Source organism: Typha angustifolia, chromosome 14, assembly GCF_048772165.1.
Source record: "Typha angustifolia cultivar Huaian chromosome 14, ASM4877216v1, whole genome shotgun sequence".
Classification (NCBI taxonomy): Eukaryota; Viridiplantae; Streptophyta; class Magnoliopsida; order Poales; family Typhaceae; genus Typha; species Typha angustifolia.
In genome coordinates this window covers 11930878-11955672 of record NC_133252.1, presented here as the reverse complement: position 1 = coordinate 11955672, position 24795 = coordinate 11930878, and the positions used below count along the sequence as shown (strand labels likewise).

General features: G+C 36.1%; 4 protein-coding genes across 4 annotated transcripts; 2 read left to right on the top strand and 2 right to left on the bottom strand.

Annotated features, from left to right (window-relative positions):
• Positions 1 to 286: 286 nt before the first annotated feature.
• On the top strand, positions 287 to 2749 carry LOC140776103 (zeaxanthin epoxidase, chloroplastic). Its single transcript, XM_073119678.1, has 5 exons — positions 287 to 580; positions 1604 to 1668; positions 1744 to 1804; positions 2146 to 2292; positions 2433 to 2749. The coding sequence occupies exons 1-5, from the start codon at positions 331 to 333 to the stop codon at positions 2573 to 2575; spliced, it is 666 nt and encodes a 221-aa protein (XP_072975779.1). The 5' UTR covers positions 287 to 330; the 3' UTR covers positions 2576 to 2749.
• A 318-nt stretch (positions 2750 to 3067) lies between these two features.
• Positions 3068 to 3673, bottom strand: LOC140775743 (calmodulin-like protein 3). Its single transcript, XM_073119154.1, has one exon. The coding sequence runs from the start codon at positions 3671 to 3673 to the stop codon at positions 3068 to 3070; it is 606 nt and encodes a 201-aa protein (XP_072975255.1).
• An 11517-nt stretch (positions 3674 to 15190) lies between these two features.
• LOC140775664 (uncharacterized protein At5g19025) lies at positions 15191 to 16449 on the top strand. Its single transcript, XM_073119053.1, has one exon. The coding sequence runs from the start codon at positions 15573 to 15575 to the stop codon at positions 16230 to 16232; it is 660 nt and encodes a 219-aa protein (XP_072975154.1). The 5' UTR covers positions 15191 to 15572; the 3' UTR covers positions 16233 to 16449.
• A 2451-nt stretch (positions 16450 to 18900) lies between these two features.
• On the bottom strand, positions 18901 to 23245 carry LOC140775663 (myb-related protein 2-like). The gene is made up of 7 exons (XM_073119052.1): positions 23090 to 23245; positions 22809 to 23016; positions 22619 to 22695; positions 22481 to 22538; positions 22309 to 22399; positions 22161 to 22230; positions 18901 to 21487 (listed from the first exon to the last, which is right to left on the bottom strand). The coding sequence occupies exons 1-7, from the start codon at positions 23243 to 23245 to the stop codon at positions 20729 to 20731; spliced, it is 1419 nt and encodes a 472-aa protein (XP_072975153.1). The 3' UTR covers positions 18901 to 20728.
• Positions 23246 to 24795: the final 1550 nt, after the last annotated feature.

Here is a 24795-nt window from a genome sequence, read left to right as displayed (position 1 = left end):
CTGTTGTGCTGTACGTTGTACTTTTATGTACTACATTTCGTTTAATATTGTATAAATTATTTGGCCAATTACTGAGTTATTTTTATTATAAATATGTTATTGATCGTAAAATATTGTCACACTAATATAATACCTATCTCAAAACTTCAGCTAATACTAAATATTAATATATAGATTAGATAATTAGAACGTAAACTATGCAAATATAATGCCATAATAAAAAAAATGATTAAATATTAATTCCAATATTTATAGGAGTAGTAGTGTAATAAGGTTGGGTGGTGGCCATTCCTTTTTAATCCTCTCACACTGTCATCACGTCTCACTCCAATGGAAGCAATGGCATCGCCATCTCTAGCATTCTCAAACCCAAGATGCTCTCCTCGCCTCCCTTCCTTCCTGTCTCCCTCCTTCTCCCCTCTTCCAACCCACCTCTCTCTCCCGCCTTCCAGGATTTCCCCAAGTAGGCAATTGCTCCATCTCGCAGTAGCGAAGGAGAGAGGTCGCAGTGCTTTGCGGTGCTCTCCTAGTGAAAGCCCATCAACGGTTTCCTCAGAAAAATGGCTCCTTGAGCCCGTAGGTGTGTTCCTCCACCCGAACCTTAGCATCTGTTGCTGTTTTTATCAAGTGGGTCTGCTATGGAATCGAGCATAGGATCACACAAAGCGTTGAATTTTGAAATTGTTAACTATTCTCAGCATGGTTTAGATTCATTTCCCAAGTTCCTCTTTTTTATGTTGGTGAGTTGTTTGTAAAGGTATGAAGTGCATGGCTTTCTTCTGTTCTTTGTTCAGACTAGTAAAATTGAGTTTGTCCTGGCCAATATCAGTCTGAGTTTCACAACCCTGTACATGATTCACTGGTTAGCGAGTGAATAATAAGTTAGAATATAGCATAGGACCGTCATGCAAGAGATTTGAATGATGGCATTTGAGTTAGAAGAGATGCCTTTCTTGATTAAATGGTGGAACATTACCTACAAAGTCATTGCGGCTTGTAGAAGTTGCATCTTCAAATTGGCACATATTTCTTATTCTTACAGTTGGAAAAAGTCTTATCAATTTATTGTACTCCCTTCATTCCAGTTTCCATGTAATTTTATGATTGAATTCATTTTCCCTAGGGAAAAGAGTGAAATTAAGGTCATATGGGTAGGAAATGCTTTAGATATTGGTGCAGCATCTCCTGTCATTACCTATGGGTAGCTCTAGTATGGAAGAATCAAATTCCTATCAGTAATATCTGGGTATGATTGTTCTAAGTAGATTACATCCAGTGTCATGTATCATTAATAGTAATGCGATCACAACCTAGATATATAGAATGATTGGCATATTCAAGATGCTCTGTTTGATTTCTTTTAGTTCATGACCCATGCTCCTTTTGGATGGCTTATTCTACATAATGATGAATTGGAGATATACAGAGTGAAATGCATGGTAGAATTTCTTGCTTCAAGGGATACATAGTTTATTCTTCTTCTTCTTCATCCATTAGACCTTAAGAGTACCATCAAGAGAAACCAAAAGCGTCACTTTAATGAATTCCTCGAGATAATCTTTACATTACAGTATTCTGACTTTTTGCTATATATGTGATGCAGGTGATGGGGATTCACGTCACATTGGGTTCCGGGTTCCACTTCCTGGTGCATTTGAAATAGCTTCTGTATGTTGTCTGTAGCCTTAGATTATAACAGAATAAGATGAAACTTTCAAGGCATAAAATTTCTTTTGTCTCCAGAATGCAGTGACTGTGGGCCGCCTTTCAGAGAAAGCAGATTTGGTTATTCCTGTAGCCACTGGTATTGTCTTCTTTCAGATACTGTTCTGTGTGACTTCTTGAACCTATGACCATCTCCGGCAAGTTAATATCCTACAGTCATGGAACATGTAATATCCTATTAGGAAACTTCCCATGGAAAACATTAAAATGTTTGAGCTTAGATTATTTTTTAAATTAGCTAGTCAATCGTCCTCATGGTAGCTGTATGTATTAGTAGCTTTATCTTGGTTGAGTTGTTAGCTTTTTTTGAAAATAGAGAAATCCAATTAGTTGCTATCATCTTATTGTTGTACCAGCGACTTTTTTCTTGCTTCATCATTAAGTTACTTATTTAGCTTCACAAATTAAAATTTGAAACAGTCTCTGGTCTGCATGCTCGGCTGGAGAAAAGGAATGGAGATTTGCTGGTGACAGATTTGGACAGCACAAATGGAACTTATATCAATGAGAAGAAGCTTAGACCTGGTGCTGTGACAGCTGCATACCCTGGAAGTGTTATAACATTTGGTACTACATTTAGAAAAACATCTGGCAACTATTTTCATGGTTTTGTACTTACTGAGTTGCTAGACGATGAAGTTCATATGTATGTATGTGATTTGTCTTCTTGGTGTATGTATATACACTTTATTTTCTTGTACTTGCAGGTGATACCCACTTAGCAATGTTTCGTGTATCAAAATTAGAAGTTGACACCACCAACAAAACAGAGGAAGCTGGAACTGGAGCTGAGGCTGATCTACCAGCTGTCGATTTGGAAAAGCCTGTTGAAGTTGAAAGCTCCAATTGAACATGATTCTGGAGCTTGTTTCATTTTGGATCAATCCCTTTTGTTTTGTTTTCTGAATAAACCCTTCTGTTTGTGAGTTCTGAGAGAAGGGTATTGTGCCATATGTTCAACATAGAGCTCAACCATTGTAACTCTACTGTAATATATGAGAAAGAGATCAAGAATTTACGTCAAGGTCTGCAAATATGGATGATTGTTGACTTGAAATGCGCATTTTCGAGTTTATTTATGATTTTCAAGTTCTGAGGAGCTTAGAGATGGCTTTTGTCAAAGAGATCAGCTTTTTGACCTCCAGAAATGTTCTCATATGAAATTCCTTTACTTACAGTTCTCAAGTTGAATTCGATGGGTCACGTACAATACAAAGATAAGTAGGTTTGCGCTCTTAATTACGCTGTTAATCATTAATCAAAAGAGAAGATACATGATATGAGGATATAGATAAAACGTTCACAAACAGTAGTAAAAGGAAGGAAAAAAAAAATGCTATGTTCATCTAACATTCTCCATCATACTTTTGAATTCATGGAAGCTAATCCTCCCATCTCCATCGTTGTCGAAAACTCTGATCATCCTCTCACAGTCTTCATACTTCACCCCTTCTTTTAATCCTAACCTCCTCATCACACTCCATAACTCCACAGGGCTTATAAATCCATCCTCATTCCTATCAAACACATAGAATGCTTCTTCCAGTTCCTCCAAACTAGCCTTCTTATCCTCCATCAACTCATAAGCTCCTTCCATCAATCTACATTCTTTGCATTTACCTGCTCCTCCATCCTGATCCACTTCCTCACCCCTCCAATCCACCATCCCTATACTCCTCATGGCCAACTTGATATCATCATAAGTTAGCTCTCCTTTGTCAGAACATCTCTGACAATGGCCAACTGGTAAAAGGCCATCTTCTTCTTCTTCCTCCCCCTCCTCCTCGATATAGGAGTCGTTTTCGACAAAAAGTTTGATCGGCTTTAAAAGGCAGCAGATGATCTTTATGATGCACCAGAAGACCTCTATTATCAAGTTGGCTATGTTACATGGAAAAGTGGAGTTTGCAAGGTATGAAACTGAGTCCAAGATGAGGCAATCCTCCATTGCTACCTACTGCTATCAAAGTTTGCAATGAGAAATGATATTAAGACCAATTATGGATTGTAGCAAATGCGACACATTGTTTTTATACTATCCAATAGGATAAAAAGAAAGCTAACGCAAATGCAAGGAAGTTTGTAGGAAGAAATCTTTTTTTGTGTGGATTCTTTGCTTTCAAGTATTCCTCTGAAACTTCTCTGCAGACTGCGATGGCATACAAAGATAATGCTTGTTGACTCTTCACATCGTATCTTCGACGAAGTCAACCAAACAAAATAGGTCGGCTAATTTTAACACCTAAAATTCAGTTCGGGGGACGCATCAGTAGGGGTGTAAATTGAACCATAAGCCTAAGCCTAATTATAAAATTAAACCTGAATTAAAATAATTCTAATTCGAACTTAATTTCGAGCTCGAGCTCAGCTTAAACCTAACGGAGCTCATCCATGAGTAATTATTGAATCAAACTAAATGTATAAGAACTAATATAGTAATATTATGAGCTTTTAGAATGTAAACTAGTCGAGCACGAGCAAGTTTGACTATTTTGACAACCCTTAGACAAGGAGAATTTATGTTCCCTTTCCAGGGAAATCAACAAATGATTCAACCTTTTATTTTTGCACCTGGGTTAATTTAAGCTATCTAATCTCAAAGTAACAAGATGATATCTAAATATGAAGGAATATTGTGTTAAAGCTACTAAATTATCTTTTAAAACATCAAAAATACGCCTGTCTTTCTATTCCTTCCTCATCTCATTTAACTCCTGAAATACCCCTTCGTATACTACTACTAGGAAATCCAAATTTCTGGTTCAGTTTGGTTACGTTTAGAAAGTTGTCTCAGGGGTATCTTTATAATTTTAATATAATAATATTTCAAAAAAAAAAAAAAAAATAGAGTGTTAACCATAAAAACACTTATTCTCATTCATACTCAGATCAGTTTAAACATCAAACAATTATGCAAAGAACTAGATCAAGCAACACCTTTGGCATGGTCCAAATCTACTGCCATGAATCAGATGGTAAATAAATAAGGTGGGCTTTACTTGGTCTTCTCTTTTATATAAACTTCCAGTTCTTTCACTGAAATATCTCTAAACCAAGTAGCCATTTAATTACTTTGGTAAACTGATGACTTTTTTGGATACGTACTTCCAATTCCCAGTAGTGCTCTGGAAATTGAGTTAGAGAAAGACTTTGGGTCTTATTTAACTCTGAAAGCTAAGAGGAGAATGGATTGTATTGCAATCAATTGGTACGTCTGGGTGTGTGAAGCTTCAAAGATTGAATGTCTGATGCATGGAAGCAGATGTAACCATGATTACATCATGTCATCCATGTCACTGCAACCCTTTCCCATAGACCATAGTCTATGTTGACTCATGGAAGCTTTATTTGGAAAGAGTCATAGTAAATTGGAGTAATGCCATAGTAAATGGAAGCAGATGTAGTTATGACTACATCATGTCATTACTTTTCAATGTTCATCTTCTTATAGTGAGTCAATGTATAAATTTTCTAAAAGAAAATTCTCCCCCAAATAAACCCTCCAGGTTGATATTTAATTTAAGACTAAACTACACCTTAATCCTTATGGTCTAGTCAGATTTTCAGCTTACAGTCTTACCCCCATATATTTTAAACATAAGCACTTAGCCTCGTGATCAAGTTGCATTTAATCGGATGCAAAAATACTTAATTGCTCCTACATAAATACAGTTTGCTTGGTAAGGATAGTTGAACCATTTGTACCGATAGTTTCAATGAAAAGAGTGAAATGAATATATTTGGGTGCTTAGTACCCTTCATTCTTAATCGTCCAACTATTATTGTTCATGTAGAGCTGACGAAAGGCTTGCGAAGGTGACCCACCTGGTCTTAGGCTCTACTCGATCGTCTTCTCCCCTTCTGAAACTTATCATGAAGCAAATATCTATTCCGATAAACTTCTCCAAGAAATAGAAAAGCATCCATGTCAGTATCATCCATCACAGTAGACACCATGGACACTTCGATAAGCCAATCCAAGAATCGAAGCATGGCATCAGCGAAGAGATTGCCTTGGAAATACTTTCCTCCTTATCAAACACCAAATCATTTGATTAGATGCGTTCATAGACAAGAACAAAACCACGGTACGTTTCTTCTCATCAATCCTTCGTTACCTTCTGCAAGTTTAAATTATTGCCATTAATCCAAGAAACTTACAAACATATATTAATGATATAAACACGACAAATTAAGAGGATAAAACCCCGTGGCGTCGACGATACTTCAGCTATATAATCTACAGGCCACATGTCAATAATTCTGACTCCTGAGAATATAAAAGGTTGATAAGATTGGATCCTTCTCATTCTCATGTTGGACTTTTTCCTATTTGGTGGTCTTCTTTCATCTCTCTCTCTCTCTCTCTCTCTCTCTCACACACACACACACACACACACACACACACACAGAGAAGTGGTGGTGGGGCAAAATGTTATTCAAAGCTAGTAATGATCCTTTTTTTTTTTTTTTTGTTTCGGTCATCTGTTTATATTGGTGGGCTGTCATAAACTTTTATCACTCATCATGAGAATTTGTGTGTGTGGTGAAGTGTTCTTGGATTGCAATCATTGCTTTATAGGTAGGATATGCAACTGGTTTGCTTACTAAAGGTGGACACATTATAAGAAAATTATTTTGATAAGTTTAATCAGTGCACCTTTTCATGAATAGCCTTTCTTGCTCCATTTTTTTCACTGGTGCAATTATGAAGTGGAACTTTTCTTGGAAACCATTCGTATGATTCATATGTTAGGTCATGTGATGCATATATAACATGTGGGCCACTAAGCTTTATGGGCAGTCTATGTCATCAGTATTGAGACAACCAGGATAAGGGAAAAAAGGCATCAAGAAAAAAAAGAAAGAAAAAGCTTTGGTCTCGAGAGCAACAACTCCTAAATAATTAAAATAACGAAATGAGGTTGACTTTAAGACGTGAGATTGATTTGTCCTTAAGGCTTGTACAAAGTCCCACCACCCACCGCCCTATAGATTGGTCCAAACCAATTAATTATATCGGTATATATATACTAATCATACAAGCTTTGAGTTTTGAGTCAGAAGTTAAAAGCTTTTTTTTTTTTCCCCTTTGTTCATATGATGGAGAAGAAGAGGAAGACTATGCTTCGTCTCTTTGCTCTGTTGCTCTTCTTGGCATGCCTCCTTCTTCCTTTAGCTGCTGCTGTTCCTCTGTCTAGTAAGTAGTAATCTTCTTGATTGCTCGGGTTAAGTTTCTTGGTTCTCTCTGTCTGAGATTAAGAGGCCTAATTATTTATTTATGCTCTTGTTTTCTTTTGCAGGGAGCTTTGCATTAAGGAGCCAAGAAGTGCCAGTTCTAGAGGCAGCGGATAATGTAATAATCTCTCCCTCCCTCTTGACATAGTTTCAGTAAGGAAAAAAGTACACATAAATATAAATATATAAATAACTCAACTCTACAGTCTTAATTAAGCTGAGTTGTTTTGTTCAGGTAATGAGTCAGGAAGTGAGGAAGCTGGAAGAAGAGATTGCAGCGATGGATATTGAGAGCAGTGACTACCCAGGATCAGGTGCAAATAATCGCCATGATCCAAAGAGCCCTGGGAGAGCTTAGAACTCTTAGCATCTGCTACTCTTATGAGGTAGTAGAGAAACCAAGGAGCCATTGTGACTGTAATTTATATTATTATTAGTTCTTGGGCTAGCTACTAGAAGTTGTATAATATCATATGTGGTTGTATCTATGATAATTCTGAATGATATTGAGAACGGAGAAAGAGACTGTTGTCCTATTTTAGATATTAACCTTTTTTTTTATATAGATCATAATTTATGTTCAGATCTCAAACACACCAATGCATTGATAATGCTCAGATCTCACTTGTCCATAGTTTAAGAACCTTAATTTGTATATATTTTTTAGAAAATACGATAAAAAAAATTAATACGGCTTTTAAATGTTATGCTGGTAATGCATGCGAATATATGATAATGATTGATATGACCACCTATCCATGGCCAACATATTTCTTGTGTTAATAATGCATCATTCCTAGTTTCTTATCCCGAATGAGAAAGTCACCTGAATGCAAATAATTAAACCATATGATCGACGGGAATTACGTCACTAACGGTGATCGTTTACAAAAATGAAACATCCTAATCGACGGCGCCGACTTTGTTCTCGTCTAATTAAAGTCTGCCGACTTCTACATAAAATTTCTTAATCCAGACAAGAGACTCACATCATGCGTGATGTGACTTTTTGCACTTTGAAGTCTTCAACCCTCGCAGCTTCCAAAATCGAACCCCCATCCCCCCCCTGCTCTTCCTCGTCCAAAGGTGCGATTTGGGTTTCTTGTGTTCTTTTCTATTATCTCGGTCGTTTTTAATGTCCGTTTGACACCTTTTTTTAATATATTTTAATGAATGTCTTTATCCCATTTATTTTAGCTGCATCAATCGAATTTGAAGAGGCATTAGCGATTTCCTGTATGTTTTTGATGTCAGATATTTTTTTTCCCCCAAAATTTCTTTTTTCTTTCAATGTTTCAGATTAAAACAGAGAGATATCCCGGCCCTTCATTTGGAATCTCGATTGATTCGGGACGAATTGGTGCGAAACAATTTGGTTATTTCGAAAAGTTTTTTGATTGGTGCTGATAGGAAAGTGCACTTCCATTTAGTTTGCCAAACTTTTAGATGCATTGTTAAGATCTGTACTTTACCCTATTGAGTTAATGTTTGAAGGTTGCAATTTTTGGACACTTCACTACTGTAACAACATAATTTGAGATAGAAATCTTCAAGCTCTTGTTATCTTTTGCATATGATTGGAATTTGAAGGAAAATGTAAGTGAAGTATGTCAGAAGTTTCACAAAATCTTCTTCATATTTCAGGATATAACTGAGCCTACTTCTTTGCTTTCCTGTGGTAGGAGAGATTTGCAATGTTGCTACATTCAATTTGGTGAGGTTGGCTAGTGAAGCTGAATACCACATTGAGGGGTTTTATAGCACTGAGTATTGCAAGGATAAATTGCCTTCTCATTAGGACTTGGGATAGGGTGAATATTTATTGTTCTACTTGGGTGCAATTTGATATGTTTACTTCTTTTCTTTCTTAACTTATGTAGTACTTATGTAGATCATTTTATGATTTTTATCTGAATCTTGGGCATCTCAGAGAAAACATAGTGAATGAGAGTGTTGAGATGATAGTTTGAGGATGGCTGGTCTCACTTGAAAAGATATTATAAGAAAAATCTTATTCATGGCAAGTAGAGGGAAATATCAATTTACCACCACCATCTGACCATAAAAAGGAGTAGGATGGATCTAAGAAGAAAATATTCAAATGGTTTAATGTGGGCACGATATCGATGAAGACCTCATTGTTCACTTATAAGGAGAGTATATTATGCTATAGTCGATAACTTCACATTAAAGAAGTCTTGGGTAGAAACAATAAGAAAATTCTAAATGATTCTAGATTGACAGTAGATATTAATAGAAGAGCTAAATAGAGATAGAGGATTCATGCAGTTATTCCTAGTTAATACTTAATAGGAAGAAGATGTTATTGTCTGTGTTGTAAAGAGTTGTACTGGGAGAAAACTCTTTGCAAAAATGTTGGATTGAATAGATCATAGCTCAAAGATGAGAAGACTTTAAGAGAATTGACACGATTTGAAGAGGCTTTACAAGATTTGTCAGAGTTTCATGGTGACAGACAATCTCAATGGTAATTTTCGTTTAAAAACGTATCGGGGTTCATATCGATCTAAACTTTAATTTTGGGATTTATGGTTGCAACAAGACTTAGAATATGATAATGGTGGCGGAATTGGGCGTGTGAGTAGTCTAAATCGATGAGAAGAATGCGTTGGTGGTGGTTTGAGTAAAGGATGTAGTTTAATAGATGATAACTCTGAGTAAAGTTTACGTGGTAAACTAGGGTAGATTGTGTAGGCATTGATAACTTGGTAAAACGAAAGATGAAATGAGGGAGAAGTTGGATCGTTTCTTCGAGGCAAAAGGGGCGATCAGCCGAGGAGGAAGGAAGCAATGTCGTCTCTATATCAAAAGCTAAATTGGCTAAAATTTGGAGTCAAACAAAAGAGAACGAGAGCAAGAGAGAGGAAGATAAAGACCAATATTTCTCAATTAATCTAAACAGAATCAAAAGGGGTTGCCTCAACACCTATTTATAGGCTAACCCACATTCTAAAACAATTTCCTAAAGCAAAAAAACATATAAATAAATCAAGTTCAAATAAGTTTCCTTGTTGGGCATTCGAACGGGGTCAAGGGTGTTTGAACGCCAAAAGAGGCTTTCTACTCTCTGGCTTTAGCATTCGAATGCCTAGACCCGAGGGTGGTGGATCTGGCTGATTTTGGACTGTATCACTCAAACCAACCCTACAAGCTAGTGTCCAATTTTTGAACAAAGTAGAGTCAAACAATAAGTGGACCTGCCAAGAAGTGGACCTGCCAAAAAAATGGTCATTCTTCCTGGCCAAATAATTTGAGGGACCAACTGAAAGATGCTGGGTTTCAAGTTTCTATTTTCCTCAGTTTTATTTTCATCTTCTTGCTTCAGTAGTGCATAAAAGGTTACTTGTTAGTTATGTAGATGTTGTCGATCAGTAATCTTGCATTGAAAGATCTTTCTTTTAATACATGGGCTGCTCCACATTTCTTATGTCTCGTAGGTTACAGAAGATTTCCTTTTAACAGGGGTTGAAAAGCTCTTCTTGTGGATCTAATTTAGAATACCTAACAAGACATCTACTAATATCTGTTATCAGTCTTGACTGGATAAAATATGCCACTACAATTTAATTTTCGAAAACTATATAAAAAGAATTGGAAAAAGAAATCAAAGCCATCTATTGGTTCCATGTTCATATTTCACTGAATCAAGTCTCATTGTGCTTCATGGATCGATGGTGCAATGCTTTTCTCTCTACATCTGCCATGTACTCAATATCTATAGAAATGCCATGCACTTTACCTTAATTACACTTGGGAAATTTGGTTGGTGGCTTACTTGCTGGTTCCCCATACTACTCATAACCTTCCTCTTCCAAATCTGTAGTGTGATATCCTAAAGGTAAGTTTCTTTCTGTTTTTTTTTTTTTTTTTTTTTTTCCTTTCAAAGGTAATAATTATCTGACATTCTTTTCATTTTATGAGAACAGATTAGATTTAGCAATGCATCTCCCTCTTATCAAGTTCAAAATAATTTTGGACAGGTTATACTTTTCTCTAAGAATGGAGCAGTGCTTTGGTTAAGATGAATGCATAAATGAAGAGAACTATTGGGAGATGTATAAATGACTGTGTGTCTTCACAGATAGCAGCTAAAGTGGAGCTGATAACCTCTAGCAAAAAGTTGTGGTCCAAATAAACCGAAAGGAGATCATTCAATCTAGATGGGGGGACATGAAAGTGGCCTTTGAAGTTTGACGTGCTTTGTGAAACTACCCTATTATGTCTTCTACATGAGTATGATATATAACATATGATGGACAAATTTGAGCCAACCAAGGACTCTTCCTAATTTCGTGCAGTATCACTTCAATTAAGTGGTAAGATGTCTAACCAATTGGAAATCATCAACATAGAACTTGGAAGATCTTTGGATTCTTTTTTATTGAAATCATGTGAGAGCTCTTTATTTGAATATTGCATGCTCTATGTCTATGAATCGGATTGTTAAACGGTCAAGGTACCATTTGCAATTCTTTGTCTATTAAGCTCATACTTAGAGCTCCTTATTGAATGGCATGCTTTATGTATACACGGGATTCAGAGACAGTTATGCTGGGAGTCTGCACATAGTATATCTGCAGCACGATGATCTTGTGCTGCATGTCAGGACCAAGATCTCTGGCTTTTGGTTCTCTGTATATAGTTCAGGTATAAACTTCTCACTATTCTGTGCATTTTATTTTACTAATGTACATAATTCGTTTCATCCTTGCAGAATTTGGATTTATGCCCAGCATTGACGTCGTTTGCAATGCCCCATTGAATCCTAGCGCATGGTAAGTGCAACTCTAACTATTACAGAGTGCAATTCCTTTGACCTTTAGGCAATCCTTTATGATGGCAATGACGATTTTGCCCTTTAATTTATTACAGTGGGTGGTTGGCTTCCCATAGTGTGTGACTTTTCATTTCGTCCTTGTGTCATTGTTGACTATTTGTCATTTACTATTTACTTTAATTTAGGTGTTGTCGCTGTAAGCATCCTTCTTTTGATGTTTCATTGATATAAGATGATTTGTGGTTAGAAATTGCATTTCCATGATATAATGTAGTGGTCAGGTTGGTGCTCATGAAAGATCATTTGGATGCTAGGGTATGTGACAAAATGATAGAGGTTAGCAAAAGAATTGACCAGATGCCAGGGCCACCCACATAACAACAACAACAACAGCAACATCAATCAAAGTGGTTGAGGATGGAATGCAAACATCACATAGTTTCTTGTCAATGCCTGACCTTTAGTTTTATTAGTAGGAGAGAGTTCTTGTACTTCATTGTAGGATTATCCCACTGGCAAGGATATCTGATCCTGGAAGCCAAATCTGATTACTAGTTGTTAGGGTAGTGATCTTGGAGCCTCTCCGAATCAAGCACAAAGTAAACCTAACTTGGCAAGGCATAGCATATATTTGTTACCTCATATATATTATATGTATAATTAAGATAATTGGTTACCTCACTGGTAGAGAAACCCGAGCCCCCAGGATTATTTTCTATTAATGATTACAGCCATGGACCTGCATATTTTTTCTTTTCTTGCATAATTTAACTTCATCCTCTCCTAAAAAGAGCTAGAATCTACCAGTGGGGCACATCATGATTAAGTTGAGACTAATTTTACTCTCACCTTTAGCAGCTTCACTGTGAAGCTCTAATAAAGCTCAGTCCCCAAACAGAGAAAGTGTACTTAAGTACAGTATTCTTAATAATTTAACCTGTTTGGTTGAAGAATAAGTACTATTATCTATGAGTTCGAGATCCCTTATTCATAGTTTATAGTCAAACACCACATAAATTTAGTATAATTATGTCATAGTTAATGTTTCTATAGTATTATTAATTCTATGAATATCAGACCCCTTATCCTAATTTTTCTGTTCCAACTTAAAGTTGGAACAAAACAGATAAGGCTAAACCATGTTTTAGATTAATATAAATATTTACTGAAATGCCCATAAAAAAATTGTACTATTTTGATATTTGGCCTTAATCCTCTTTATTTTATCTTTTAACGATCAAATATCCCTTTATCCAGGACACCCTCTATTCTACTATTGCAAGTTTGCAACGAAATATAAAAGAAATAAAATAAAACTAAGGATAATTCTCTTTTAAACCATGGATAAAAAGTGAGTATAGCACTATCCATAAATTATGTTATTCTGCATATTGGGAATGCCTCACTTAATGGACCCCATGTTGAACACATGATAAAGGGTAATTTGAGATTTTTGGCTTGAGGATTTAGCATAACTGAAAGGTCAAGTGGACTTCAGTACTATGTGCAAACATATCCAAACATAAAATAAGGGAGAGACAGAGACTGGAGAATAAGCAAAAGGTGATGGAAGGATAAGCTGGAAGTGGGAAATCAAAAAGGGCTCCCTAGTTTAATAAGGAAGAAAGGACTAACTAAACTTGGTGCTTATGATGGCCATTTGTACCAGGTACCCACATAATAATTTTTTGTACTGACAAACTTTGGATCTTATTATTGTTATTAGAGTCGAAAGTGAAGCAGTGATTTTCCATTCGATCATGGTGGTACCTGAAGGAAGGCCCTCTGAATATTCAAGAAGATGTTCAGAAGTGGAGCCACAGGTGGAAGAATGTTTTTCTCAATGATTAACTGCTAGCTCTGATTTCCACCAAGTTTTGCTAGAAAAGTTATAGGGTTACTCATAGATTTTTACAGTATCTGATTAGATAGCTCCTCTCTTAGATTATTTACTTTTAATTTAGCCCATAGATTGAGTGAATTTTTTGGAGGTACGTGGGGTTTGCAAAGCTCTGGTGAAGTGCCACCGACGTAGCAGTCAACATCTATGGTTCATTCTTAATAGTACGAGTTCAATGTTGAAAGTCTGAAAAGAAATAAAACTTCTAAACTTTTCTTATATCTTCTTGATGGATAAAAGTTTCTTGGTATAGGTGTGATCCATATCTGGGAGAATTCATATTCTCACCTGAAAAACTTAAGTCATATCATTCTTTTCTTCCTTCAATTCTATTCCCTGCACTCAGGGCCCATGAATACTTAAATATCATAGATAAGGAATTTTTTGTCCATCTAACAATAAGTGCTAGATCTGTTTGCCATATCAATGGGGATGATGTCCTGCTTGGGATTAACTTTAGACTTTGTGAACCCTACTAATGTCCTATAGTTGTGAACTATTTCTTGCCCATCTCAATCACTGTTGTTTCTGATGCAAGGATCTAATTTTCTTAATTGACTAAACGTCTACAGGAAGGCAAGCATCCCCTGGAAAAGGAGCCCACCGGAAAGTCATAGTTATAGTTATTATTTTTTTTAGAATAATAGTTGTAGTTATTATTTTACTAATCAGATGGTTTTTGAAAGTCTTTTTTCTTTTGTTATGTTTCCATTTTTTTTTCTTTAAAATTGTAATGTCATGCAGAGCATTAGCAAAGTTCTCTAATATATATATATATATATATATAAAGATAATGTTTACATACTTCATTTAGGGTTACAATGGGCCATTTCTACGTGGACTCCCTCATTTGATATTTTTATTGAAAAATGAAATGTGAGTATGGTGATTAATGTTAGGCTCTTTAAGGAACCATTTTATCCTATTTTAGAGAGAGTAAAATGACTGTTTGATATTTTTCATTTAAACTTTCGAGGGTGAAAGATTTCTTATAGTTTAAAAGAAGAATAACTAAATAAATAATTCCCATCGTCTGGTTTAGATATTAGAGAGCCAGCTTTATTCAACAATCAGCTGCTTCTTATTCAAAACTTGTATCATGATGATTATTAAGTGATGATGATAATAAAATTGAGCTCTTAGAAAGTGAGTACGCTCATTTTTCTATTTTATATTAGATGTATATCTTTTTATATAACGAGTGTACTCTAAAAATCTAATTGTATAATTATAAAAAATTAAGAATATTGTAGAAAGATGATAAGTTACATTTGTTTTTTGTTACCCATGAAATAGAAGGTCGATTTGGACATTTAGTAAATGCGGTCAAACCGAGTTTTTATGTTTTTCGTTTTCATTCTATTTTCGTTTTTGTTAGTCAAACCAAGTTACCTCGAGGCTCAAGTTAACTCCATCTCAATCCCAGATGTAAACATACTACTCTCTCTCTCTCTCTCTCTCTCTCTCTCTCTCTCTCTCTCTCTCTTTCTTTGTGTGTGTGTGTGTGTGTGTGTGTGTGTGTGTGTGTGTGTGTGTGTGTGTGTGTGTGTGTGTGTGTGTATCAATATCCCTTCTCATTTCACCCTGTTCTTCTTCTTCTCTCTCCGTCCCTGAAACCCACGCTTTCTTTTATCTACACGTCATTCGGATGTGATCTCCCCTTCGCTTCGTCTCCACTCTTCTCGATACAACAATTAAAAGAAAGCAACCCCAGCCAACTCTCTCTCTCTCTCTCTCTAGATTTCGATCTCTTGTTCGATTGATTTTAATCTCCTATCGATCCATCCCCAGATTCTACGAAATCAGATCTCGATTGGATCAAGCCTCGGGTTCGAGATTCCTATCAGCGAGATCGGCTCAAAGTTGAGGACTTTTTGGCGATTTCTGTAGCCCGGATCTTGTTGTTCTCCGATGGTGGATTGCCGTAGCTTGATCGAGTTCTGCCGCGCCTTCGAGCAGCATCGGCAAATGGCCTCGTTGGAGAATCGGACCACCCAATCTCGCTCTCGGAGATCCAAATCCCTAAACCCCTTATCCCATCCCTTCTGCGAGCACTCCCCCTTGGCCGCGATCGATGTCGTCATGCTGATTCTTGTCCTCGGAGCGCTAGGTTTCTTGACGATCCCTTACTTCAATTTCCTCTGCCATGAATTCTACGCTCTCCTCCCTGCCGCCGCCCAGCTCGTCGGCGATGTGCTCTACCACGCCCCCGTCGCTTATGCCGCCGGATTCATTCTCATGTTTCTCATGGCGATCGGCGCCTGGGAATTCATCAGTCATCAGGCGAGGAAATGCGGCAGTCCGTATTGTAAAGGGCTGAGGAAAGCCGTCGAATTTGATATACAACTTGAGTCGGAGGAGTGCGTGAAGTGCTTGCCGCGGTTGCCGAAGGATTTGTTTGGGACCCCGCCGCTTGAGCTCGGGAGCGACCATAAGGAATTGGAAGCGGAGCTCAAGAAGATGGCACCGCCGAATGGAAGGACCGTTCTTATCTTTCGCGCGCCGTGCGGTTGCCCAGAGGGGAGGATGGAGGTTTGGGGTCCGAAGAAAGCTCGCAGGATCAAAAAGTAGTTGGATAGATCTCTGCTGTTGGTAGTTATGGAGTTTGTTTGATAGAAATAAGCTTAGAAAGAGCAGGGTATTACATACGCAGATAGTTTACTTGATCTGTGATCCATGTTCATTCTAGATCAAATAAGAACATTAGATGCATATACTTTCAACAGGGAATGTATGAACTTCCTTTTTCTGCTCATAAATAGGAAAGTCTCAAATTTGATAGTTCAAATTTTCGGATATTATATTAGTTATTCTGATGCTTGTTAATTTTCTATTAGTTCTTTTTCTAGGATTTTCCATTAGTGGAATCTGTTTTCCTTCAATAGCAGAAACAAATTGTGAAGGATGTTATTTTCCTGTTAACTACTATTTACCTAGTATTGTTCCACACTGAGCAGAAGGGTTGTTTATTAATTTATAAACTGGGAGTTATATCATAATGCAGTCTACCTTGATTAGTTCTTGTTGTGGGCAAATTTCTTTCAGTGTGGTCTTTCTAAATCTTTTCCAGTGTGGGTGTCCTATTCTTGATTAATTTTCAATTATTGAAAGCACACCATGCGTGAAGGTGATCTTTTGATTTCTAATATCAGCAACACACTGCAATTACCCTTGAGAAGAAAATGACCAATTTCTCTGTACTTCCTTCTTTTGCTATGTGAAGATGATAATTTTCTATTATTCTGTCATTGGTGTGGAACAATTCCTCGTGATTACATAGAGTTTTTCTGATTCATGTATTTATGAACCACTGTGAGCTACAATTGTGATTCAAGCCAATCATAGGACATCAAACATTATGGAAGCATACCCCTTTTTGAATTTTAATATTTTCTTAATGCTTTCTGATGATAATGTTGTTAATTCTGTTTAGTAAATCAAGAGATCAATAATCAGTATAATCAGCCTTTTAGGACAAGTTTCATTAAGTTCATTCTTTATGAGGAGAAACTGAATGTAGTTTTCTGTACATAACCTGCCTGTAGTGCAACCATTCATCATCAGATGTGCAATTTATGAAGGTAAGAATTTCTCATTGGTTATTCTATAATTTCTCTTTCTTTTTTTTTAAACTCTCCAGTAAATTTCTTTTGCTTCTTTATGTACCGCTAACATGTTCTAACTTATATGCATGAATTATTTGTCTGATATCCTCCTATAGATTATAGACCACTGTTTTTATGTTCCATTACCAAACTATGCAATTTTTATAATGTTTTTGCTACTGTCTTTATAAGGATTTTCAATCTTGTTTTTTTTTACATCTTCCTTAAACTTAAGATCTTTGGCAGCTCATAATCTATTTTCCGTGGAACGAGTGATTGGCATGGAACCCTTTTAGCAATCATGACTCTGATGATATAGCTTGGCCTTGTCTTGTAAGGACAGTGGTTTTTTATTGCAAAAGATCATTGACCTTTCAGCAAGATGAAGACCAAGACCTTTCTATTTCCTGTAAACTCCCTATAAGAGTTGATGCTTCATGTAATTGAATGAGCTATTGCATGTATCCACCATATTCACTGTCCCTTTAATTGGTGTCTCCTGTTGTTCAGATGATGCCTCTTGTTCTCACTTAGTCACTTGTTGGAGTTCCCTTTCAACTGGAGCATTACATAGGCAGACAGTGGTCCGGACTAGTTCCTGGGCTTTAAGTGGATGCTAGGTTGATATCCTAGATGCTAAGCTAGTCAAGAAAATTGAAAACTAGAAAAGTTGTTGGTGTAAGGAAAAAGTCCAATAAGAATGAAGTCTGCAATATAAAAAAGTTGACAATTTAATTTAGCAAATACCAAGTTACCTGTTTAAAATCAATCGGAATTATGCCGTAATCTGACATTGAATTTATCCTATGTAGATAGCAGATGTCTATGGAGATAAAGCAGAACTAGAAAGCAGATGAATGCAGAACTGATTAAGTAGATAACAGTAGCTCTTGGTGGAGTCTATTAATGTGTTATTGTTGATGGCTCACGTGGGTTATTGTTGACTCTATTAATGTGTTATCTGACTCTATTTTAGGAAATTTTCCTTAGATGTTAAAGAAAACTATTTATCATTTCTATCTTTGGTTAGCTTGATGACTTGATTATAGTTATATATTAGAAGCAACGATAGCCGTGCCGGTGGCACGTGCTGGTCAGCACACCTCAGCAAGCCCCACCGTGCCAGTGGCACGCTCCTATGTATCACTTGTACGCATATAATACTTTTAATAAACTTTTTAGAATATTTAAAGATATTTTGGGGTCTTTGATATGTCATTCTTTGGTTTTTTGTTTAAATATATATATTAAAAGTTTAAAACCTATATTATAATGCTTTATTTTTAGATTATTTTTGTAAATGACATATTTTAAAAAAAAAACTAAGGTTATTTATATTCCTCGGAAATCCCCGTCCACATCATCGTTTGATATTTCTTGACCTACTATTGGTCAAACTACCTAAGCACTAAGTCCAATGTGAGTAGGATCGGAGGTAGATCTTTGCTTGCTAGGCAAGAGAATAACAAGTTACAAATTCTATCTCAGTAGGACATGTATTTCTATTACTATAAAATTAATACATAAATTAATAAATGAAAATAAACTAGTTAATAATAGGCTTACTATTATCCTTAAAGATAAAGCAATAGTTAAATATAAATATTATTCAACACATACTATGATTGAAGATATTCTTTAAAACTAATAATGATTGAACACACTATTATATAATTGAATACTTCATAGTATAATTGAAGACATAATATCAATTGATAATAATTTAATAATTAAAATTAATATCTAATTGAACGTAAAATGACGAGGAGGATTAAAGATTTCATTTGTCGGCATAAGAATAGCACAAAAATATTGTATTAAATGCTGTCGATATTTTTCAAAATTCATTCACTGATAGTATTGCTCGTTGTAATGTCTTACATAGTCTTCATACAAATAAAAATTTTGTAATTCTCCTATGATTTAATATGGATATTAAACATGTACGAAAATGAGCGTCATCAGATAGGCATAGATACAACATATGCATATGTAGATTATGGATATAAAGTATAATAAGGGTGTTCTGGCTATGATGGGTGTGATTGATATAATCATAACTATGATGAACTCATATTATCTTGTGGGTGCACTTTTTCTGATGTTCTGCTACTCATAGACTCAAGTGCTTTGTAAAAATAATATATTTCTAAGAAGATTGTCTAACAGGAACGTATGTCTCATCTCCATCATTACTACATTAGGCTTAGTCTCGTTATTATCACCATCATTTTTATTATTATTATCAATTTTATCTAAGCCTTTTAAATGATCAACTAATCAGTTGGTTTGATAATAATTAATAAAAATAAGAAAATTAAAAAAAAAGAGCTTCATATGGCACAATAACTAGCACGGTAAGTATCGTGCCATTACTAACACGAGAAGTGCCAGTCGGTATGACCATCCATGATTAGAAGAATATTTAAATGGGTAGAAAACTAATTTCTCTTCCATGTGAAAATTGTTTTATTGAGATAAGTTTCTTATTTGTATTTCACTAGTCTTTCAAATGCAAGGTGAGGGAACAGCAATATTTTATTAAGCCTTACAGCCATTACTTGGTGGACGGTTTTGACGACTCTTATCTACACCGCTAGGATGCAAGACGGCAAGCCTTGCCGACATAACAATGGAAATAATTGCTGTGTTCTACAGTTGAAGAATAGTCTGGTACCATGAAAATGCAGAAGCTATTATTATTTATTTGACAATGAGGAAAGACAGCATATAAATGTGCATATACAAGAAGTTCTAAGCCTTCTGATTGGATAATACATTAATATCAAATATGCAGTACTTGTCTACAGTACAAATAGAAATAAGTGGTGAAATTCGTAGGTTATCACATTGGAACTAATTCTACATAAGCAACCTCCCCTTTAAGGATGTGTTTGTACTTCATACTTTTTGACTAACCATTCTTGTGGCCTGATATCATAATAGCAACTTTTTAATTTTGACTCAGTTCAAGGGTCAGCGCATAGCATCTATTGAAGACCATCCTTTCCTCTTCACCTGTGATAATGCTGAAATAGGCAGCTTATAACTCTTTGTTGTCAAAATGAATTGCTGCGACATAAGCATAATGCTAAACTATGTCATAATATCGATATCAAAGGCCAGTAAATGATCAAATCTTCCAGTAAGAACTTGTAATATAAGTTGCAGTACCAGATATTAACAAATGTTTTTTGTGCTCTGCATCTAACAATAAACACAATGTCAGATCCTATTCAATACTACTTTTGATACTCGCTTATTTTATTCATTCTCTTTCTGCTCAGCTGACTCTCATTAGTCATTATCGTACACTTCACCTTATGCTTGATTATTTATGGTACTCATCAACTACTAATGCCGGTACTTGATATACACAGTATATATACAGTTATAGGTGATCTTTGAGGAAGCTAAATCAGTTTTACTCATCCTTTGTGCATATATGCTTGCATAATATTCTCAGCTCCAGCTGAAACCATTCAAGTCGAACTGTTTGCTACCTGGATCATAGTCATTATTATCATGGGCATTTAGATCTAATTGTGCACCTAGACATGAAAGTCCAAAATCATTTGATTGGTTTCCTGTCACATGTTGGACTGATGGTTTCTTGATATTTGGTTGTTCGAGATAAATCTTCCCTGCATCTCTTTCTTTTTGTCCTGACTGAGAAATATTTATACTGTCTTTGTTTTCTTCTTGAGACTTAATGTGCATGGATATAAAGTTGGTGTCTCTCTCAACTGGGAAATTCAGCCTTTCATATTCTGTTGTCTTTAAAGAAGGGACCATCTTGTGCTCATTCAAGTTTCCACCCCATGAAAGTTGAGTCTGTTCAGGTCTGCTGTTTTCACTAGTCTGACCTGTGCAAAATGGTGAACTATCATGATAGGTTTTGTATCCCATGGTGGTGCTATGTATTGCCTGCTTCCTTTTAAGTTCTTCAGATGAAGTCAAGCAGCTATCCATTGAACAATCAGCAAATTGGGTCCTCTGTGCTTCCAGGTTGTGCATACTAGAAATTTCTTTTAAATCTGAGAATGCACTACTAAGGCATTCATTTGATACTTTAGACACCAGCTCAGAAAGTTTCACTTTGGTAGCTTCCAGACCTGCAGAACCTACGTTCTGCTTCCCAAGAGTCTCCTCTGCCTTCTCGAGAACCGTCTGTAGATATTTTCCCTGAGCCTCTATTCGGAGCTGCAAGTGCCGTTGTACCTATTTCATTTAAGCATATAGTGAAGTTAGAAGTAATATCATGTTTTCTCCTAATAGGACTGACAGGATATCACGGATCAAAAAATTTCGAGAAGGTGGTTACTGTAGTCAAGTGTAATTTATGGATGCCAAATAAGTGTCCTTTTTCTTCTCTATTTCTTGGGATGTAGTACCCCAACTTGAGTATGTCAGAGAAATGAACATATATATCCTTAGTACCTTTAATCTCCTTTCTTGCGTATCTACAAATAATTATATTTTTTTCTGCTCTTCCTCGCAATTCAGAAGTTTTACGGCTGTTATTTTCTGAGACCAAGTACTTTAACTGGAGTAGGCCATAAAAATGGTCCAATATATACCTATCATGTTACATCTTCCTTTCATGAGTGTTGGTTAACCAGTATAATGAAGTATGAAGATTGCAATTTTTCTTATACTTGTATCTATGCATGTTCAGCATCCAGGCTCTTGCGCGTGCATTCAAGCAAATGCTGTACTTTGATTTGCACTTTTTTGTGTGACAATGCCTAAAATGAACTCGACTTGGTGCTTATTAGTCCACTTAATTAGGGTTTATATGTTATATTAAAGCCTTTTCTTAGCTTACATAGCAAACCAGAGCTGACAAATTAATTTTCCAGTCAGACTAGTACCAATAATATACAACCCTCACCTCAAGTTGCTCATGTAGTTGTCGTTGCACTTCAATTTGCATTTGAAGTGCTTCATTTATCTGTGTGGTTCTGTGATTCAGAAACAGACTATCAAAAACAAAGTTCTACACAAAAACAATTTAAAAATTCACTTGTGCAATTTCTTACTTCTCTGCCTGAGATGCACTGTTTGTATTGCTTACTACTGAACCGCCACTTATTGCAGGTGTCCTATCAGCTGCTGCCATACATCCTATAACTGAGACGCAGTGGTGCTTAGTCTTGTATCTCTTTACATGTTAAATGGTGGAAAATGAAGATCGTGGGAATGTTATATTACCATTCTTTGATGTTCCAATATTAGCTTGAGCTTGTAGATTTCTGCTAAGCCTGTATTTCTGAAGGAACCAAAGCAACAACCTGTTTTGACTCTCTAAACATCAAACAATCCAAGTGAAACTTAAGAAGCTTGTGGTACCTGAAGATGGCTTTTTAGATGATACAAGGTGAGTCCTGGAATGCCCATAAGCCTCATGACAGTCTTAGGAGTTGCTTCTGAGAGGTGATTGTTCTAGTTTAGCTTAAGTGTAGGATATAATATCTATTCATAAAAAAAGATTTCTAGTCATCCTTAATTTTTTTTTTTTTTTTTTGTCTTGTATACTCACTTTCTGCTCCTCCAAGTTGATTAACTGCTTCTATAAAACGTTGATGGAGCTCAGGCGTCCATTTTAATCTAGGTTTGGCATCGGTAGAGAGAACTAGTCCAGAATCCCCTGGTACATTTCCTCCTTGCAGAAACAGGTGCCTCTCTGGTGGAAAGGCTGCTCTGGAAGAGAAGGGATCATTCTGGCCTTGATGTTGGTGATACATTTCCTGCTAGTGAACATATATCAGGATCAAAACAGTCATATGTAGCACCAGATACACTTAGTATTTAACTTCTTACCTGTTTCTTCTCTTTATCCCTTTTATTTGCTATTATCCATGTGGAAACTTCTAATCTGGAACACTGTTTTGCTTCGATGCAGGGAAAAACGGGAAGTGCTCTTTGAAGGGTTTCTGCTTCTAGGAATAAACTGGAGCTTTGTGATCCCCTTCTCATGATGATAAGGAGAGCCCTTGAGGCACTCCTTATAAGGCAAAACAGAATATGGAATCTGTGGAAAATGGCACTTAAGCAGTTCCATCTTTAAACTAATACAAGATATTCTACCCTATAGTTATCTATGGAGCTGGCCCTGCAGCTTTTTCAGTCAATTCTCCAGCCAATATTTCTATGAATTCTGCACAGCAACTTTTTTGCTCGTGCATTCACTCAGCATATGTAGAGGAATATATCCTTCCACATCATGCGCATCAATCTCTGAAGCAAGGAACCTTTTCCTTTGTAGGAAGACTTTATGGTATAATGGTCTGTCGTCTAATAGTTCTGAAAATCAATGGGTCTCCAGTCTTAATCAGGTATATAGATGCAGCTTTTGGACCCAGCTAATGTGAATTGTCAAAATCTCATTTCTTTGGAACTCAAAGGGTCACGCGTTGTAGTTGGCTCACTTGTTTGATAAATTTACATAATGTTTTTAGGTAATGGATCTGTAAATTGTATTGGTCCACATGCAGGGCCATGAGATCTAGATTTGAACTAGTTTGTTAATAGTAAATGATATTAGGAGCAATAAGATTCTGTTGACTGGTTATTTGAGAAACAGGCCATAGTTTCTCAGGAAACATAATCAATTCTGTTACTTGATGCTCCATTTGTAATGTTCGAAAGCAATTATGGAATATGGAATAAGCATGAATTCCCTTGTCTCTGTTAATATCGGTACTAAATTATTATGTAGGAAATATAAAAGGTTAGAGCCCTGCACCCATTTTGACTTGGTTTGGAGGCTGCAATCAGGATATTTTTACATATTTCCAATTTTAAGTACGTTCAAGCACAGCATTATAGTATCACATGATAGGAAAGTATATTTTCTTTGTACATGAGGCAGTCTGTGTGTTGGACAAAAAATTTGTTTCAGCGGCTTTATTATTAGTCGACTTGTTGTAATATTCCTATGTATCATGTATGTATGCATATACCTGAATATTCCTGTCTGACGATTTTCTCTCTCCATACATTGCATCAATTTTGTTTGTTAAGCGACTTGTAATATCTATTAATTATCCACTGGTGGGCATATGCAGCAATTTTGTTTCAGTTGTAAAATAGGTAGATAACTGACTAAATATATCCTTGACAGCTTAGCTCATAACGAAGGTTCTGCATTATGTTTGTTTTGTTTGTTCCTGTTTGATGACATAGTTTAAGTTTCATTCATTCAGTTGTCTTGTTTGACTAACCTTAAATTTCATTAATTTGTTACATACATGTGTTGCTTATCTTCACATGGATCCTCCACAGTGCTTGGTTCAGTTACATATTGTCATTTTGACATGGTAAGTCTCATGTGGTCTTCTCTCTTGTCAGAAATCTTGGTTAGTTTTTAATCCAATTACATCTTCTCATGATAAAGGATAATGTGTATCACACAACGCACTTAGTTCTGTGTTCCTCTCTAGATGCCTGAAAATATGTATTTGATTCAGGGACAAAGTAGTGATGTAGAAGAGAGAAGATGAGGTATCCATGTTTCAATTGCCTTT

What these genes read in the sequence shown, in the direction of transcription:
- LOC140775664 (XM_073119053.1), top strand. Translation starts at nt 15,573, where the DNA reads ATGGTGGATTGCCGTAGCTTGATCGAGTTCTGCCGCGCCTTCGAGCAG.
- LOC140775663 (XM_073119052.1), bottom strand. Translation starts at nt 23,245, where the DNA reads ATGAGAAGGGGATCACAAAGCTCCAGTTTATTCCTAGAAGCAGAAACC. An exon ending in ATCTAAAAAGCCATCTTCAG is followed by an intron (nt 22,539 to 22,618) that starts GTACCACAAGCT and finishes TGGTTCCTTCAG; the next exon opens with AAATACAGGCTTAGCAGAAA. An exon ending in AACTACATGAGCAACTTGAG is followed by an intron (nt 21,488 to 22,160) that starts GTGAGGGTTGTA and finishes TAAATGAAATAG; the next exon opens with GTACAACGGCACTTGCAGCT.
- LOC140776103 (XM_073119678.1), top strand. Translation starts at nt 331, where the DNA reads ATGGAAGCAATGGCATCGCCATCTCTAGCATTCTCAAACCCAAGATGC. An exon ending in ATGGCTCCTTGAGCCCGTAG is followed by an intron (nt 581 to 1,603) that starts GTGTGTTCCTCC and finishes TATGTGATGCAG; the next exon opens with GTGATGGGGATTCACGTCAC. An exon ending in GGTTATTCCTGTAGCCACTG is followed by an intron (nt 1,805 to 2,145) that starts GTATTGTCTTCT and finishes AATTTGAAACAG; the next exon opens with TCTCTGGTCTGCATGCTCGG.
- LOC140775743 (XM_073119154.1), bottom strand. Translation starts at nt 3,673, where the DNA reads ATGGAGGATTGCCTCATCTTGGACTCAGTTTCATACCTTGCAAACTCC.